This window comes from Dermacentor silvarum, chromosome 3 (assembly GCF_013339745.2).
Source record: "Dermacentor silvarum isolate Dsil-2018 chromosome 3, BIME_Dsil_1.4, whole genome shotgun sequence".
Taxonomy (NCBI): domain Eukaryota; kingdom Metazoa; phylum Arthropoda; class Arachnida; order Ixodida; family Ixodidae; genus Dermacentor; species Dermacentor silvarum.
Window position 1 is genome coordinate 208547998 of NC_051156.1, and position 17843 is coordinate 208565840.

The window sequence follows — 17843 nt, forward strand, 5'->3', positions numbered from 1 at the left end:
AGCCCGGGGCGTTGCCCGGGCAATGCCTCCTAAAAATTGGCCCGGGATATGTAATGTGTAGAGTGTATTCCAGACCAGATGGATAGTAGTTTTTAGTGGTTCAAATTAAAATAACAAATTCACATGCAAGATGAATAGGAAATGCCACAATGGCATTTTTACACATGCTTTCTCACCTAGTGTACTTCGCAGTTTGTACAAGGTTCGTCAAAATTGTGTACACATGTGCTGCACTTGTCTGCTTTGACAACGTACCATCTTCATGATATAAAACAGCCATTTTCAATAAAATAATAAAACAAGGGTGCAAGAGAGTGACACTTGCTTCCAAGAAAGACATGCTTAAGCATGGTCCCTTGTTGGAACATTTAGTGTGGTAAATTTGTGAGAATGGTGGATTGCTGTACAACGTGACACCAAACCACAGCTCTGAAAAACGTTAATTGTACTCGTCAAGGAAGCACTTAACCAACATGAACGATTCAGAACCCCCAAACTGGGTTCAATAAAATATTTTCATTCGTTCTTTCTTACAGTGTGCAGGTTATAGTGATGCATTTGTACACCTGCCTCAATAGTACCAGCTTTCAATGAAATGCAGTGAACAACTTCCTTTATACCTTTAGGGTGAACTCTGTTCAGCTGAATTCTTTGATAAGCTGGGCAGTCCAAGAAACTTTATTTAGTTCTTATAGACTCCATTAAAATCTATTAAATTGAGCGCCCGATAAGGAACAAAATTTAAAAAGTCATTCTGCACCTCTGCATTGTTTAAAGACTCTCTCGTGTTATACTCCATTCATATCGTACTTGTGCAGATATGGTACTTCAGTATATTTCTGAAAGGTGTTTTGAAAAAACAAAGAAATTCAATATATTGCTTCATGGAGAATGAATGATGCCACTGCTGCTTCACCCAGACAGGTGCCTTAACAAAAGACAAGGAAAGGCTGCTTGACTAAAGCACCAAAAAATATCTTTATAGAGCATAAAATAAAAAAAAAACGTAATCAATTACGGCAATTAATTGGCTGCCAGTTCTGGGCTGGCAGGAAGTGAAAGGCCGCGCCGTGGCCCCACCACCTAGATGAGACTAGACGGCAGTGTCCATTCTCGGTTGCTTCAGCGGAAGTTCTTCTCCCGCAGCGTCAGGAGTTCGGCGGTAAATGTAGAGGTAGCCGAACTCCTTGGGTGGGCGCCCGGACACAGCTACCATGTTGTCGTTGAAGATGACCCACTTGCCATTCTTCAGTATGTGGCACACATAGTGGCCCATGAGGGTGGATTGCCCCATGTGGCTTATGAATGCCACCAGCTCATACTCTGCATTCACGGGCAGAAGAGTATCACTGTGAACAACCATAATCAAGAACTTGGATTACAAGTGAACTTGATTTGCCAGCATAGATTAAGACAAGGATGGCAGAAAATGTAGAAGGGCATAACTAAACAAATGAATTGACCTGAAAAGTGGCATGGGTGACTGACTGACTTTCAAATCTGTGGACATGCACAGAGGGGCAGCTCTATGCATCGACCTCCGATAGACAGCTGCAAATAACTGTTAAATACTGTTTGATTAGACAAACAAAACAATGCGACTATACATGTGGATGTGCATGCAGCTTGATCTGCTGGATAGTTTGACCAATTGTTGCGCTCCCATGGAGTTGAATTACTGAAAATTAACCCCTTAACTGTCGAGGAAGAGATAACCCGCCATCACAACGAGCATCCTACGGTGCCGATGACGAGTTAACTCGTCGTGAATTTTTGGCAATTTTCACAGATCTGTGTCGAGTTTCTTGTAATTTTGACAATAATGCGCAATGACTCGGCCAAAAAAAAATTTTCCTCTTTTGAAATTTTTGCAGAATTTGTCACGGCAGTTAAGGTACAACAGAATCGCATCTTGACAAAGCAATAAAGAAATGGATTTAGACATGCTTTGTTACCTGTACAAAAGACGAGACTTTAACGGTAAAAAGAGTCCTCAACTACATAACTAAGAAAGGCAAGAACCCACACTTACTCTCTGGTCCATCCCCGATCTGTGTGCCACTGGATGTTTCCATCTCGCTCTCATCAGCATTCTGCACCTCAGCGCTCACACCTTCAAAAATAAATGAAAAGATAAAGAGGAAGAAAATCATCTTAAGTATTTTGTGAGTGCGCAGCTTTCAAGATAATGATAGTGAACAATGGTCTTCAGCAATATCATGTGCATGAGGGAACCTTGAATATAAGCGAAGTTGTGTGTGAGTGGTTAACGTATGAAGGGCTTAAGCTGAGAGAATTGATGTTGCTGCAGGCTAATTCTTCAGGTAAAACAAGATTAATACATGAACACTTAGTTGTCTGTTTTCATTACCTAAGTATAATCTTATCCTTCAAATCATGATTGAGGGATAGATGTATATACATTTATGCCTTGCCAACATAATGAAATCAAACAAAATGATAAAAAACGACTGCACAGTGCAGAAAAAATTCCACCAACCCACTGTCAAGAAAGCTTTCAAGCCTGGTTCACACATGCATGCCAGAGAGTGTAAACTTGGCTTATACGACAGAGGTGTTGCATGGGATACTATATATATATATATATATATAGAATATAGTTCAAGTTCAAGTTCATTTATTTACCCCATACATGGAGTTTCATATAAGTGGTTGGGAAGAGAGAAAAAAAGCTGCATTAAAAACAGCTTGACTAGCCCCACGTCCCCAGTTCTTGCCAAGTAAAAGAAAAGTACATTTCAATGAAATCAAACAAAATGAGAAACGCATAAAAGACCACAGACTGTGAAATTTAACACAACATATTTAACACAGCATGCGTTAAAAAATTCCACCAACATTTTCATAACACTATCAAGCAATAACCTAATGTTTGAAAGCCATTTCACAGCACACACATGCATGCCAGATCTAAAGAAAGCAATAAAGTGTATTCAATAGCACGTTCAATTTAATTACATTATATTTAACGAATAGCTTATTATATGGTAGGTACAACAGAACGTAGGGCCTTTTTTTGTAGGATAACAAGATTATTTATGGATTGCTGTGTACCGCTACCCCAATTAAGTTACAATAACGTAGATGTGATGAGAAGAGTGCGTTATGACTTTTGAGGAACAGGCAATTACGCTGATTTTCTCAGTACACCCAAGACCTTGCATTTGTTTTGTAAAAGGTCTGTATGTGACCCAATTTTATATGTTCGTGAAACATCACACCTAGAGATTTTGCTGTAGAAGAAAATTCAATGTTATTATTATTCAACATGAGATTATAAGAATGAGTGGGCTCATAAAGCATTTTTATTTCTTGAGTCTTCAAGTTGGCGAGTCATGCCTGAAAAGAAAAGACTAGTGTCATCAGGTACTGGTAGAGGACCCTGGGGAACTCCATATTTAACAGTATGCCAGAATATGTGATCATAGTTTTGCTTCAGTTGAGTCTCCTTAACTCCTCTATCCTCACGAGTAATTGTCTGTAAAATAGGTAGTAACTGTGATAGTCGCGGCATTATTTTTTTCATCCAGGCATTAGCACGGCTATCTTCTTGAAGGTAGAAACCAAGCACCCTGACACTCTTGGCTCTGAATATAGGGGCATGGTTTATATGCAGTTCTATGGTATTTCGCCATTCTGCTGCTTTAGTCTTATCACTGTGCCTGGCTAGACCTTCATGTAGAGCTGTTCTTAATACAGGTAAATGAATTGCATGCTTTTTTCGGACCCATTGACAAAGCTCTTGAAAAGTTTTAGTTTGTTTTAATTGACCTGCCAGCATTTCCTTTGTTATGATACTACAATGCACTTATAGGCACAGAACTCTTCGATGTCCAGAAGATTTGTCAGCATTTACATGACACTTCAAGGCACACAATGTCAAAATTGAAGCATTTGGGTTCTATTGCATGGTCAAACATACAGAAAGTACAAAATAACAGCGAGAAACAAGAATGAGTATTTCGAGTATTAGAGAAATTAACATTGAACTTTTCAGCGTACAAGACTGGTACAAGACAGCGTACTGGTTGCCACTGTCCTCCACTCCATCTCCCTTAGCATTTATTTCATCTACATAACCATGGTAACAGGAGAGACATGACCATATGTTAACTTTTTGCAGTTATGTATCAGACCCCCTCCTGAACAAGCTAAGAGTTCCTGATCAAGAGTCAAGAAGCACCCAACATATGCGTGCCCTTGCATGCACTGGCTTTGTTTCAAGTGCCATCCTCCTGTAACTTTTTTCAACTACTGTTAATTGCACTTTGCTGTATCGTCATACTAGGCCAGCACATTTCTTACGACACACTTGAAGGAAAATTATCACGCTCCTCTCATGGTTTCTGTTTACCCAATGTGTATTTTCTAGACATAACGTGCAGGAATTTAGTTAATCTGAAGTTTTTAGTGCTGGGGAGAAACATAATATCACTTTCAGATGACCAGCAAATGTCCTTGGATGAGAGAAGTGAAGAATAATGTAATGAGGAGGACCCTAAAGAAAACACTTTGTGTGGTGATCACCCACAATGTGATGCCCTGTCTGGAGGCTGCACACTGTACAAGAGCATAAGGAATGATATGGTTTTCTGAAACAAATCACTTGCAATGCATTTCTTCACATGAGTACTTCTTGCTGTATGGTGCCCAAAATGTGTGAAATAGCTCCTGACTGACAACTGCAAATTGGGTACATGCTCGTGACTGCAAGAGTAAAATTAGCCCGTCAACTCTTTCACGCAAAGCTGAATACCACTTGAACGCAAGAAAGCTTAGCAGAGATACAAAAATACCACTGAATAAAACAGGCAAGATTATCTGACAGAAAAGGATTTGAAGTGGTCAACACAAGCACAATATAATTTACTTTGAGTGGATGGTCCAAACTGCTTGGTTTCCGGCAAAAGCTCTTCCCCAGGTTGAAGACCATGTCCTCTCAACAACTTGAGGTCAAGTTCATCAGGTATGAGAACTTCCGCATCTGAAATACGCGAGAAAATTTTAAAATGAAAGAAAAAATCTTTACACAGAATAATTATGAAGCGCAGTGTGTACTCTCCGAGGTGGTCTCTTTCAGGACACTTAAAAGTCGCCGACCGATAATTCAGACTCGACGGGAACCGCCAAGACATCCGAATATTCGGGAGTCCGAAATACCGAATTCGCCCAAACATAAAGACTTTAGTCCACAAATGGCCAAAAAAAGTGTGCCATATTCTCGGATTGTCACTTTCGGAGATACCAATTTCGTGCGACTATAGATAGAGCAAGATGCAGCAGCATTTGGGAGGGATGGCATTCTTAGCACAGTGCCAAGCAAGCTATCTTATCACTGTGCAGAAATGCTGCCACCCGTTGGTGCATCCTGTGCTATTCACGCAAAATGTAGCAAAAATGAAAGTATATCTTCCGAAAGTGATTGTTCGTGAATACAGCCAGAGTTTGTCAACTTGTGCTGCTGCATGCACATACATGTGCCCATGGCCGAGAAATTTAGTGGCCATATTTTCTAGCAATGCCTTTTATGCCATTCCTTTTGCACACTTTTTGCACTTCGACAGTGGTCAGAGCGAAACTCCGCACAACGCGATCAGCCGGCCATGAACAGTGAATCATAAGAATGGCATACAATCGAGTGGAAGGTGTTGCTACAATATCGCTGATATCAGGGCCGGTACCTCGACTGTTGTCATGCTTTCATTACAGATAGACAAAAGTACAGTCAATGCGTGCACTGAATTCTTATTGGTGACTGCTAGATCAACTAGACTCACTAGCTTGTTTTGCGGAGCGCCGGCGATGAAAAATATTTTCAAAACGAAAATATTGCTATTTCTGCTCAGTTCGGTCGCCGTATTAGCACATGGTCATGTAGTTAAGAGTCTGAATTATCGCAAAACGCACTGTAACGTGTCAGAAATTTCGGTTGTCCTCATACGTTTGTCAATGGGGCTAGTGGTGGTGCTGCAGGGTTGTCCAAATAATCAAGCATGTCCAAATAATCATTTGTTGATTGTATTTGTTGTCTCTGGTAATTTCATACCTAACTTCATGGGAGTCCCTTGTTCGTCCATAGTGAACTTCTTCAGCTGTATCATCAGGTAGTCCGGAAAGGTTCGCAGCTTGGTTGATCTGTTATATGAATAATAAAATAATTTAATTTGATTGTATCTTTTTCACACCACACAACCTCATTCTTTTTCCACTCACATCTATTGACTGGAACCACCTTAGCACAAAATTTGGTCATGTGCAGCTTTAGGTAAGCACCTTGGACAACACAAACATGCAATTTTCTAAGCCTTCGTCATTTATAAAATTACGCAGATCCATGCACATCTTGGAATCTACATGAAGTGAAGCTTTCATGGTCAAATGCTATAAATTTGGTGTAAAAAAACTTTGGTGTAAAGGAAACTGAATACTGTGCGAGAGCACATGTGCACTCCTGCTACGCAATGTGACATACGTGGAGATCATCTCAAAGTGCTAGAACGATATAAGTATTCGTGCAATTGTGACCTAATTGTTAAAGATCGATGCTGCTGTGCTGGAGGATCGAGGTATGATCCCACCATCAGGCACTTAATTCAATTTTTTTTGTGTAAATATGAGCTATTCGAAAAGACAGAAGCAGTATCCAGGGTCAGGAAAACCCGGGAGGGTTCACAAAAAAAAGCTTTGATTTAAAAGTGATGTCTTCGCTGTTGCTACACCGCAATGAGATCATGTGCCTATCCAGCATGTCGCATTGCACTCTTAATGGCGATATTGTATGTTCTTGAGTGCTTGTCTTCCCTTCTACCAACTGTATTTCCAGCGTACACCGACGTCGACACACAATAAACATCGGTTGTTAGTCAGCAAAGTGTTTGTCTCCTATCGTCATTGTCCTGTTTTTAGCGCTGTTACCTTCCAAGTTTAACATGCTACTGCTTACTAGTACTAACAATAGCCTTTTGCAATATCTTTGCTAATGCAGTCGAATTTCGCATTCAACACGAAAATACCTTCGTTATGTCTGATACTCATTATTAGCATACAGCTGATGTGATGTGATGTTATATTTACATCTGTTATATTTATGTTTGTTATATCCAGCTTTTTATAGAGTGTTTTCTCTTTGTTGCTTGCTGCACTTTGCATAATTTGTTTTTTGTGCAACCACTAATTTCTTAACGCTCTTGGCCACTGAAGTATATATTAATGCATTCAGCAGCAAATCAATTCTGCATGTACCGAAATTTACTTCTAACACATTTCTTGCAACTTCATTATCGTTAAAACATATGACAGCAGAACGAGCTAAACATTTTTCTGTGAGCTTCATTCTGAAATGTTGAAAAGTATATTAGTGATGGTAAGAAAATTTACTACTTCAAGCGCATAATGATTGAAAAATGAACAGCAATCTGTGAAAAAATAACTAAAGAAAAGAATACGCTACATGACTGCATACTGGTGCTACCATCAACTACCCTGACGTCCATCTATCAGCACATTTACAAAATGAAATGTTAATATCTCGTCCACATTCACTGATATTCTCCATTCAATGGGTATGCCACAACTTGTGTGCAGTGACTTTTCAACAATCCCTATAGACAAATGAGATGATGCAGTGGGTAAAACATTGCATTGCATTGCATTGAACAGATGAGAAAGTTATTCAAGGTGAAACTTTATGTGCAAGAGCTAAGAAGACCTTATGTTTGGTGAGATACTGGCGAGAGCCCTAAAGATGTACGGTAAAATCTTATGTGCTGTGAAGTAACAAAATATAAGCTCACATTTAATATTACAACTTCATACTAAAGGGACGCCAAAGACAATTACTAAATAAGTTCACATTGAGGTTATCTTAAAGCTCGACTCACTAATCTTGTGGTAATAGGTTGATTATTAGGAGGAAATGGAAGGGCAAAGTTACATTTTTTTTTTAATTTCATGCCGAGCTCCATCACCATTACATCAATGTGACACCACAGATTCCAAATTATTGTTTCATACTAGGGCTGCTGTGGCTTAGCAAAAGTTCTTTAAATTATAGAGGACGAGTTCTTGGCTTTTTTAGGATACAATGTAGTCCATCTTTACGGACAAAAACTTAACCAGACACTATGTAAAATCTTTGACACCATGGCAAGCTGGTGTGAGAACTTAAAGCACCATTGCCACCCGTCCTTTGTTCTTGCATGTTTTCTGGTTTATCAAGCAGCTTCTCATAGTAAGTGTGGCGTTTTTGGTGTTGCAAAAGGGTAATTTACTAATACAGCGAAACTTATTTTTCACTTTAACTGTGTACTTGAGCTTCGAAGATGTGATTGCCTCCGCTCTCAAGCAACCTTTGCAGTCAGCAAAGAGCAGCTGGTGGTAAACACTGGCAGAAACCCTTTTCTAGAGCTTGTCTACAAGGAGCCTATCACGAAATGACCACTGATAATTGAACGCATCAGTTTCTGTCAAGGTAGAGAAAGAAGCTCACGTCAAATGTAAGACAGAGTGCTTACTTGCGTGCAGTCACCTTTGTGTTGACAGCTGTACTGTAGAAGTCATCTATGACCTCAACTGTCTTGAAGGCTTCCAGGCACGCTTCGAACGGGACCTTCGGCTTTATGCTTACGTTGTCCGTACTGCACATTGAATAAAACAGTGTATGTAAGCATGTGTTCGGGTACATGCTTCAGTTAAACTCCTGTAACAGCAACAATGCTTGCATGCAGAACGAAGACAATACTTGCATTTTTGCCCCCATCTTCAAGAGTTTGTTAATCATGGAATTGTGTCGGTCCACGTCACCTGTACATTAATGTAAAAAAGCAGAGAGTGAGAGAAAAATTAATACTACAAAGACTACAGCAACATTATTATAACAGCATTGACATTTTGGCTCACTGTTAAATGGTATATCGCCTGCCATTTTTAAAAATAGATTTCTACCAAAATCAGCTGTGGCAGCTAATGCTGATACACAACTTAAGGTTGATTACCTAAAGAGACAGCCATTGCTTGCACTGTGAAACAATCAATTATTTAATTAACAAATAACTTCTGTTTAGGTTTTTATATTAACTTTGGGGCACATGTTGCCAATGTGAACCTGAAGCGGGGCAACAAATCATATTTATTTTGCAGAGATCCTATGGCTTTCACCATTTCTTAAATAACCATCCACAAGATGTGCTTCCAAATACACTGGTTTTTCACTTAGTATTGTCCTGCAGTGCATGATGGAGACTTTTAGGCGAAATATTTACTGCAATGCCAATGAGTTACTCGTTAAAATACTCTGCTGTGTGTCCAACTTATGGTACATCTAACTTAAGCCAGGTATTTTAGAGATGACAATTTTTTATTACAGAATTAGGGGACTTGTGAAAGATCAGTTTTGTTGGCAAAAATTGTAACGATAAACGCCAATAAAAATTATGGTATAATTGCCAGAAAGCTTAATTAGCTATTTTCAATTACTTCACAGACATACTGCAATTGGTAAACTAAGGCTGATCTATGCTCACAACTTCGAATATGCCGGAAAATGCAATGGTATTTCTCATGTTTCCCCTCAAAGCCTTCTTGCTAAGCATTGCAAGATAGAACTATGTGAAACACTAACATATGGTGCAGCTCTCATGATCCAAGTTCTGCTTCGCTGGCACCGCGTGCACTATTCGCCAACTGCTAACCCAGCTAGAACACAAAATGGCAGTCCCAAAAGAGGAGAATGGGCAACCATGAAAAAGGGGAGAGGGAGCTCTAAACGAAACTTTAAACGCTTCACGTCAGCACCGAATGCGCTGCCGTGAAGCCACACCTCAAGATATAATTTGCATATAATTTGCACCCTGACTTTACTAGTCCCTCAGTCATTCATCTAGTTCCGAATTCTCTTCTCCATAGCCTTGAACAGTGTCACTGCACAGCCACAAAATATACCCGGACCTAGGTTACAGCATCTATATGCAGACATTATGCTCTAGGCACATACGGGATCTTCAGGCGACATCGAACACAGACTTCAACAGGCCATCAAAGCCATACACTTCTATCTCAAACAAGTCAGTCTTTCCACATCATTGGAAAAAATTTGAAATATTATGATTATGAACCAAAGCAGTCATGCAGCAAAGCACTACCACAACCCATCCATTCTCAAATTGAGAATGAAACAATTTCAAGACCGAAAGCAATTCGGATTCTCGGATTCTTTCAACTCCAAGACAACGGCAAAGCCGAAACTTGGATTAAAAAGAACACACAAGAATTTCATCAAACCGATCTCACTGTCTACCCACAAAAAACATCCTGCGCTACATAGCCAGAAAAGACAGCTCCCCCAAATGCAAACAATGCGGGGATAGCCCAATACTCTGTGGGAGTGCCTGCCTGGGTAGTCAACAGGCACTTCAATCTATACTTATGACACTGCCTGAAAGAGCAGACACATTTGAAGAGTGGCTGACTGGCCCAACAGCTGCTAATGTGGCCACATTAATGGAGCTCACCACAGCCTCTGAGCTCACCACACCAGAAAAAACGGACCAATTCTAATTAAGAGTACACGCCATCAACATTGCACTCTCACCTTAATTTCCTGCTGCCTTTTCACCATCACCTTAACACCCAATAGCCCTAGAAAGGGGGCTGAAATCAAATGCTTTTTTTTTTCTCTCGATCTATGAGAAATGTGTTGCCATGACAATGCAAATGCGAGCTTTTCATTTTGATGCCCTGCCATGCTATGTATGTGCAACTCAGTTTAAAAAAAGGCTAATCTTGACACACTCCTAGAAATGACTTGCTCTTCAGAATAAAGAATCGATGCAACTTAAGTATTACACTGTATACCATGAAAGAGGTGGAGCTCACTTTGGTTGATGGCACTCTCCAGAGGCACTGGCAGAGCGAGGCACCAGTCGATACACTGTGTGTAGTGCACCTTCCCTGATGCAGTGCACTCCACACGCTCTTCCACTTCAAACTTGAAGCAGTTAGAAGGGTCCATTCCGTTACAACTGTTTTTCTGCAAAGTACACAGTTATTTCTTAGTTCTCCCTCGAGGCCTGTTTTCCTTATAACAGCAATGTACCTGAAGGGGCATTGAAACACTTGTTGAACATGATAAAATGTTCCTAATCAGTACGTGATGCTACCGTGAACATGTGAGCCAAATATTATTCCGCTGTATGCAGCAGGAATTATACCGTGTGTCCCAGCTAACGTTAGTCAACCTGTTAAACAAGAAAACAAAAAATATTAAGAAAACACAGTGCAAGATACGATTATAAGACCTACGATGTTCGGTCGTCAGAGGTCGGACAATCGAACTCCATAGGTCTTAAAATCGTATCTTGCGCCGTGTTTTTTAATAATTTTTTTCCATTGAACAGCTTGCCTAACATTAGCTGGGACACCCTGTATAATCTGGTATAAAAAGCTGCTTTGCTCTCTTTTACGACCTTAAAACCTCACTCTCTTTCTACATTAGGCAGTGTCACAGATGACGTTACATGGACGGGAGAGTGACAGCCTGTAGACACCAGCCGTTGGGTTAATTCATTGACACCCTTTCAGGATTTCTAGGAAATAGGAAAGTGGCAGTTAATGCACCCTGCCTGTCCTGTCACCACTCCTCTGTTACACTGGGGTACCTCCTTCAGAAGCCAGATTAAAGGGTTACTGTATGTGTGTCATGAGAAGAAGAAAAAGAAACGAGTGATAAGCAGGGCATTGCGATCGGTGCTTCATATGCAAAGAGGAACCAACGAGTTGAGAGGAAATGGGAAAAGTAAAAAACATTGCACTCATTACATCTCTGTTCATATTAGGCCTTTAGAAAAAATATTCGAGAATATAATTTTCTTGAAAGGCACTGCACTCATTCCAACATGTTGGTTAAAAAAAAAAAAAAACTGTCTCAGAGCTCCTTTAAAGGTACGGGAGTGAAAGTTCATGCTTGCACAAATGACTGAGCAGGAGACAGACATACAGCTGAACAAAAAACAATAACACAAATGACACCAAAAGGTGCTTCACCTCGACAAGTTCCAGCAAGTACAGGAAAAACTCCTGGGCGTCTTGCTGCAGTATTGTCGAGAACTCTGCATGGTTCTTGCTCACTGCGGCTTTGAACATTTGCGGCCTGATTCCATGTACCTCCTGAGAAGTTTAACAACATGAATGGCTTTAGATGCATTTTTAACAAGAATGATTAAAGCAAATACATTGATGAAACATTGTTTGCACTCAAGTGAGCTTTCTCTCTCGAATGCAATTGCACTTTTTGGACACAGAACAACTTTGAACACTTGGTTGGGACGTGGGCGTATCCCTAGAATAAGGTTGCAGTTTTCTGGAGAGGCAGAGAAAAAGGCATACCAAGTGTTTCAGGACAAACAAATTCTTAAGAACGCTACAGTATAATATGATCTATTTGTTTACAACTCATTATTTCTTCCTGCAGACGATGGAAATGAATGATCACCTATTAACTAAATATTTAGTTAAAATAGAAAATTGCGGGAAATTATCACAATCATGGAATAAACACCAATTAATGCTCACGGCAAGTTCAAGGATATATCCCGATTTTACTACCACTTAAAATACATATGTGTCTCAAAACCTGTCATAGCCTTTCACATACTTTTGTCCTGTGACATGCAAGGATAGTTTTCTGGAAATAGTACTACAATTGGAACACCACTGCATTATGCTGGAAGTTATCACTATATCAAAACTGGTGCTAGTCTCAAGATAGTGTTTATGAACATGCACCAAGTGGCCACTGTGTTCCTTCAATTCCATAACCTTCCCTATGTTTCCCTAAAGAAATTAATGAATGTTAATTAGCAGATTATAGCTACACATTTTTGCACAACTTATGACCTCCACTGGCTCCAATGTGTTGTAGCTAAAGAAACAATATTTTTATCTTTATTGCGCTGACCTATAGGATTTAAAGCCGTCCCAGAAGCACCCAATATGTTATCTCCATTTACCTGTAACAATGAACATCTGCCACTGAGCACTTGAACTCATGTTCTTTCTTGTGTGTTATGTTTTTGCACTGGGCTCTCTTATGGAGCATTATAGTGGACAAACAGTGGACAAACAGGAGCACTCTAAAACTGCTCTCTAAGTGTTCTCATGAGGGCTCATGCCAGCTTTGGTGGTGCCGTCTAAACCATTATGTGACATCATGAGAGCACTTTTCGTGCAGCAGTTTAACTGCACCTGTTCTTTAATCATAAAGCAACATTGCTCCCTTAAAGAAATGTTTGAAATGGTTGTTCACAAAGCAAATTGAAAGGTTTGTCAGTTGAACATACCATAGTATCCTTTGAAGAGGCGTCACTCTGATTAGGCTTCTTGGAATAGTCGCCAGAAAGAATGCCTACTGCTAACTTGGTCCTAAGATGAGGGGGGAACAGAAACAGACAATACATTCAGAGTAAGTATCGAACACAACAAGGTTTTACACTCTGCTAATTTCTTCCTAGTACATCAAAATAAAGAAAAGGGGGCTATATTAGGTGGTGTAAATAAAGACTACTAAAAAAAAAAATAAGACTACTCAGCCACATCACTAGACACTATTCAATTTGCCGCAGAATGTGCACCTAAAGGACCCTGCATGTATACTATACAGCAATAAATAAGTGCCCAAGCTAACACCAAGAAAAGTGAATTTAGTTTTGTAAAGTAGAAATAGGATATTGTTTCATTGAGCAATTTCATAAAGAACAGAGCTGATAACCAGCACATTTGTAACTAGTGCAAGAGGCTGTACGTATAAGCCAATTCATTGTATGCGTGTTTTCTCTAGCGGCATGAGCACTGACGTGGAAAGCCACTGCACTCATCCTCTCCTGCGGTCGCCACAGTGGAAGAAGGTGGCACGAGAAGAGCAGGGTCGTCCTTCACGAGTGCCCCACCACAGCATCTAAACCATCAGACATCCCAAAGCACTCATGCGTCAGCGTGTGCGTCTTAAGTAGGTATAATAGTTGGTGCTTGATGACGAACGCACCCAGCTACTAGATTGCGCAAGGGCATGTGTCCTTTGCACCACCACCTTTGTATCAGTGGTGAAAGTCCAAATCACCAAGCAAAATGAACAAAGGCAAAGAAGCCAAAGAAGGCTATCTCCTTTAAAATGTAATATCGAAAATGTCATTCATGTACATAAGTAACTGACTTGACAAGAGTCAAGGGCCGGGTTCTTCCATAGATGTAGTAAAACTTTATGTGAGGTGTTTCACTCACTAAGTGTCCACGATTAAAAATAGGGGCTCACGTGAAGACAACTTCTGGCCAGTTCATAGCAGTGGCAAACACAAGAGATTTTGCAACAGTTGGTTCAAGTAAATAATAAACTGTTTGAATAAATAACTTGGACTAAGCGTCAGTGCTCGGGACTTGTTCACTTCGTTAACGCTAACATCTGATGATCTGCCAGATTCTGTATGCTTATAACACTCACATTTGAACAGTGAAATCTTCAGCTGGATTTGGTGGGGCTTGTTCGAAAATTTGATCAGCTTTGTCATAGTACCTAAATTAAAAAAAAGGGAGCAACATGCCATTAAAGAAATGCCCACAATATGTTACTGTAATTAAAAGAGAGCGAATAAGCAACATGCCACATTGTTCACACTATATACCCAGTGTCGTGCACATAGTCAAAATGATCAAGGTAGAAACATTTTTATTGTCATAGTTCCTGCACTCGTATACATCATGGTGGACAAAACTTCACCGTATAGATAACTTGAGGATCAGCAATGCAGATAATTACAGTCTGCATTTTAAATAAATGCATTATTATTATTGGTTGTATTTACCTACACCTACTTTTAAATAATTAGGGGTTAGTAAGATCCTCCTAAACATTTTGTTCACTACTGCAACACTTCCACAACTTCCCTTGTCCCCTTCAGTCACACTGCAGAAACAAGAGAACAAAAAAGCAGCAGACAACATACAAAGATTATTGAGGTTATTGAACTATGTCACAGCAGTCAAAATATGAATCATGAGAAGTGTTAATGAGAATCTGCTGCAAGAAGAGGGGCTAACTCCAAGCAAAGGTGTTTGTGACAAATGTGGAGAATGAAGGTGTAAGCAAATGAAAAATTGCAAGGTTTTTAGTTAGCAAGGTGCTCAAGTAATTATGAAGGTCTTCTGCTATGCTATAAATTGAGCTTTTATAGATGTTTTGTGCTATGTGTTAAACAGAAAAAAGAATGTATGAGAAGTGAAACAACAAAAGTGAAATCATACACCCCTCTACACCTTTGTGTTGCACCTTCTTTTTTTTATGTGTAACACGTATGTAGCGCAAGACACCTATATCAAAGGTCTCCTGATTTACATGACAGAATGCTGGCACATCTGCTAAGTTCACCGGAATAAATAAAGGTTAACCATATATTATTATAATGAAGCCACATCACAACACTTTAGTTAGATCAGATATTACATTATTCTGATAGTGGCTAAAAACATCGAATTTTATATTTACTTCATTTTATGTGATAATTTGATGTATCTGTGTTCATTACAACGGGGAGTTAACCACGTGGCTTTGTGGTTTATAGAAATGCGAGAAGGTGCCCAAAAGTAAGGAGAATTTTTTTGCTGATGCGGGAGGGTAACTGACGCCATCCTTCTGTAAAGTTTGATCTCTTCATGCCATTCCTTTTTTTCGAGCCTCTCTTCCTTTATGTCTAAGTTTTGCGATATAGCTGATGTCAAAGAACAATGTATGCACATCATGTTCTGCTCTTCCTCGGAATTTCTTTTTATATCAGCGAACTTGTTAATTATTTAGTTGTACCATAAGGTCAGACAGTCAACCGGCATATTTACATAGATGTGCTTAATGTGGTTGAATCATGCAGTTAGAAGAAAGTGCTACGACCTGTAGAACTCGAGCAAGTGGCTTGTGCACCACGACATATGCACAGCCCACACAGTGTCGAGTGTGTAGCACTTTGCGACAAAAATGGGATGACAATGCTTCCTTTTCTCATCCTTTACTCCACAATATCCTGCTCCTTACAACTTCTTATCTCTAGGACTGAAGCAAGAGCTTAAAGGAAAGCATTTTTCAATATGCGGAGGAGATTAACAAAATGACAGACGCACTGGTCGAGGGCCAAGAGCTTGCAAGAGTACAAGAGTTTCAAACAATCGCGAAAGCGGTGAGATAGGTCCATTTATATTCCCTGAGAGAGGGCGTTAAAGGTGATTAACGTTTTGCAATGTTTGAATAAATATGCAAATTAACCAAAAACATTTATCGTTGCTTTTAGGTCTCCATTTGTATGTGCTGCATTGTAATGTACTTCTCTAGAAGAAGCTTCCCGGACAAAAACGGACACAAACATTTCCTGTGTTCTATAACCAAAGCAGAAGCCAATGGAATCGCTGGAGTGTGTGTTTGCAGCCACTCGTCGAGGAAAACCTCAAGGAGAACTGAGGAGAAATACTAAATCAAATAACTGAGACAATATTTCAGAATTCTTTCATGGAAGAAAAAGGGTTACTGGTGAAGACAATGTAGGCTAATTTTCTTCTTTTGTTTTTCCCACACATGTTAAAGAAAGATAACTAGCCTTAAGCATATTCACTGTACATCTAGGGAATCTCACTTATGAAGTGCACATAAAATCACCATTTTAATGCTTTTTGACTTTTTGCGCTAGCGCACTGGTGGTAAACAAACTATCTACCAATTTAGTAAATGCCCATGAAAATATGCGTGTGCTTACACAAGACACGTTGCTAGTGACTGCCAATTTTCTCTTTTCTCTTGTGGGCGAGCTACCACATGAGGTTAGCTAAGAGATACTGTTGTGGTTTATGTCCAGGCTTGCTGTGCACTGCAAGAACTGCACAAAGCAAACAAAACCAAGAAATTCTGAAGGTATACATGGTTTCGATTCTCTACATATGGCTTGCACTGACATTAGCTGTGAAAATTTGTTTATTTATAAAATGAGGTATTAAAGTAGATGCTGAAATGTACCAGTATAAGCTTTCTAAATGGAAACTATTTTATGACAACTTTTCCTACATAGCAATGCTTTGCTAGACTTCAATAGTATGTGAGTGATGAGCTCAAAGGCAAAGTATGTGGTAGGAAAGGCTGAGTCGATGTTTATTTTGGTGTTTGATCATGCTGTCACACACTAGTCATATCTGAAATTATGGTAATACTGCAAGTAGCCTTAAAAAAACGGTTCAGTGCTCACTTCTGCTTGAAGTCGGGGATGCTCATGATGACCTGCATTACGGCATTCATGTAGCAGGAGTTGCCGAGGTTTTCTAGGCCCGTGTAGCCGGGCCCATACAGGCGTTCCAGGTTGTGGCCTGTTTCCTGGATTACTGCCCACTCACCGGACTGTTCCGTAATTTCATCTTCCGGTTTGCACATTGTCTTGTCTGTCTGCATTTCAATGCCACATTAATGCGTGTCATTGTACAACCACATCTCCGACTGCATGCAAAGAATCCTTGCCAATTGCTCGCATTAAAATCAAACTGCGACAGTGTTCACAGTTGATTGCACAATCGTAGGAGCAACCAAGAACTGTACAAACAGATGACTCACCGTTCGCATCTTGGCAATCTCAATACCAAAATGTTCAAGGTGTTTGGTCAGATTGCCATCTATAACCATCCTGTCTTCATCATATGAGTAAACGTCTGAAAAAGCAGTGAAAACAATCAGCAGCACTTGGCAGGTCGCATGTGCTTCAAACATAATTAACCAACAAAAATAGAGAAAGAAGGATGATGAATTAGTAAGT

At 39.8% G+C, this 17843-nt stretch overlaps 1 protein-coding gene across 1 annotated transcript; it reads right to left on the bottom strand.

The window, feature by feature from the left end:
* Window positions 1-906: 906 nt before the first annotated feature.
* LOC119446570 (ubiquitin carboxyl-terminal hydrolase 5-like) lies at window positions 907-17812 on the bottom strand. The gene is made up of 12 exons (XM_037711034.2): window positions 17645-17812; window positions 17286-17479; window positions 14510-14581; window positions 13356-13437; window positions 12061-12183; window positions 10894-11047; window positions 8766-8823; window positions 8535-8657; window positions 6068-6156; window positions 4892-5005; window positions 2033-2113; window positions 907-1323 (listed from the first exon to the last, which is right to left on the bottom strand). The coding sequence occupies exons 1-12, from the start codon at window positions 17795-17797 to the stop codon at window positions 1094-1096; spliced, it is 1473 nt and encodes a 490-aa protein (XP_037566962.2). The 5' UTR covers window positions 17798-17812; the 3' UTR covers window positions 907-1093.
* Between the last annotated feature and the right edge of the window lie 31 nt (window positions 17813-17843).

Bases quoted from the DNA above. Each gene is read 5' to 3' on its own strand.
- LOC119446570 (XM_037711034.2), bottom strand. From the start codon at position 17,797: ATGTTTGAAGCACATGCGACCTGCCAAGTGCTGCTGATTGTTTTCACT. The intron at 12,184-13,355 runs GTATGTTCAACT...TAAACTTCTCAG, and splicing joins CCTCTTCAAAGGATACTATG to GAGGTACATGGAATCAGGCC. The intron at 1,324-2,032 runs GTAAGTGTGGGT...CCGTGAATGCAG, and splicing joins GATCGGGGATGGACCAGAGA to AGTATGAGCTGGTGGCATTC.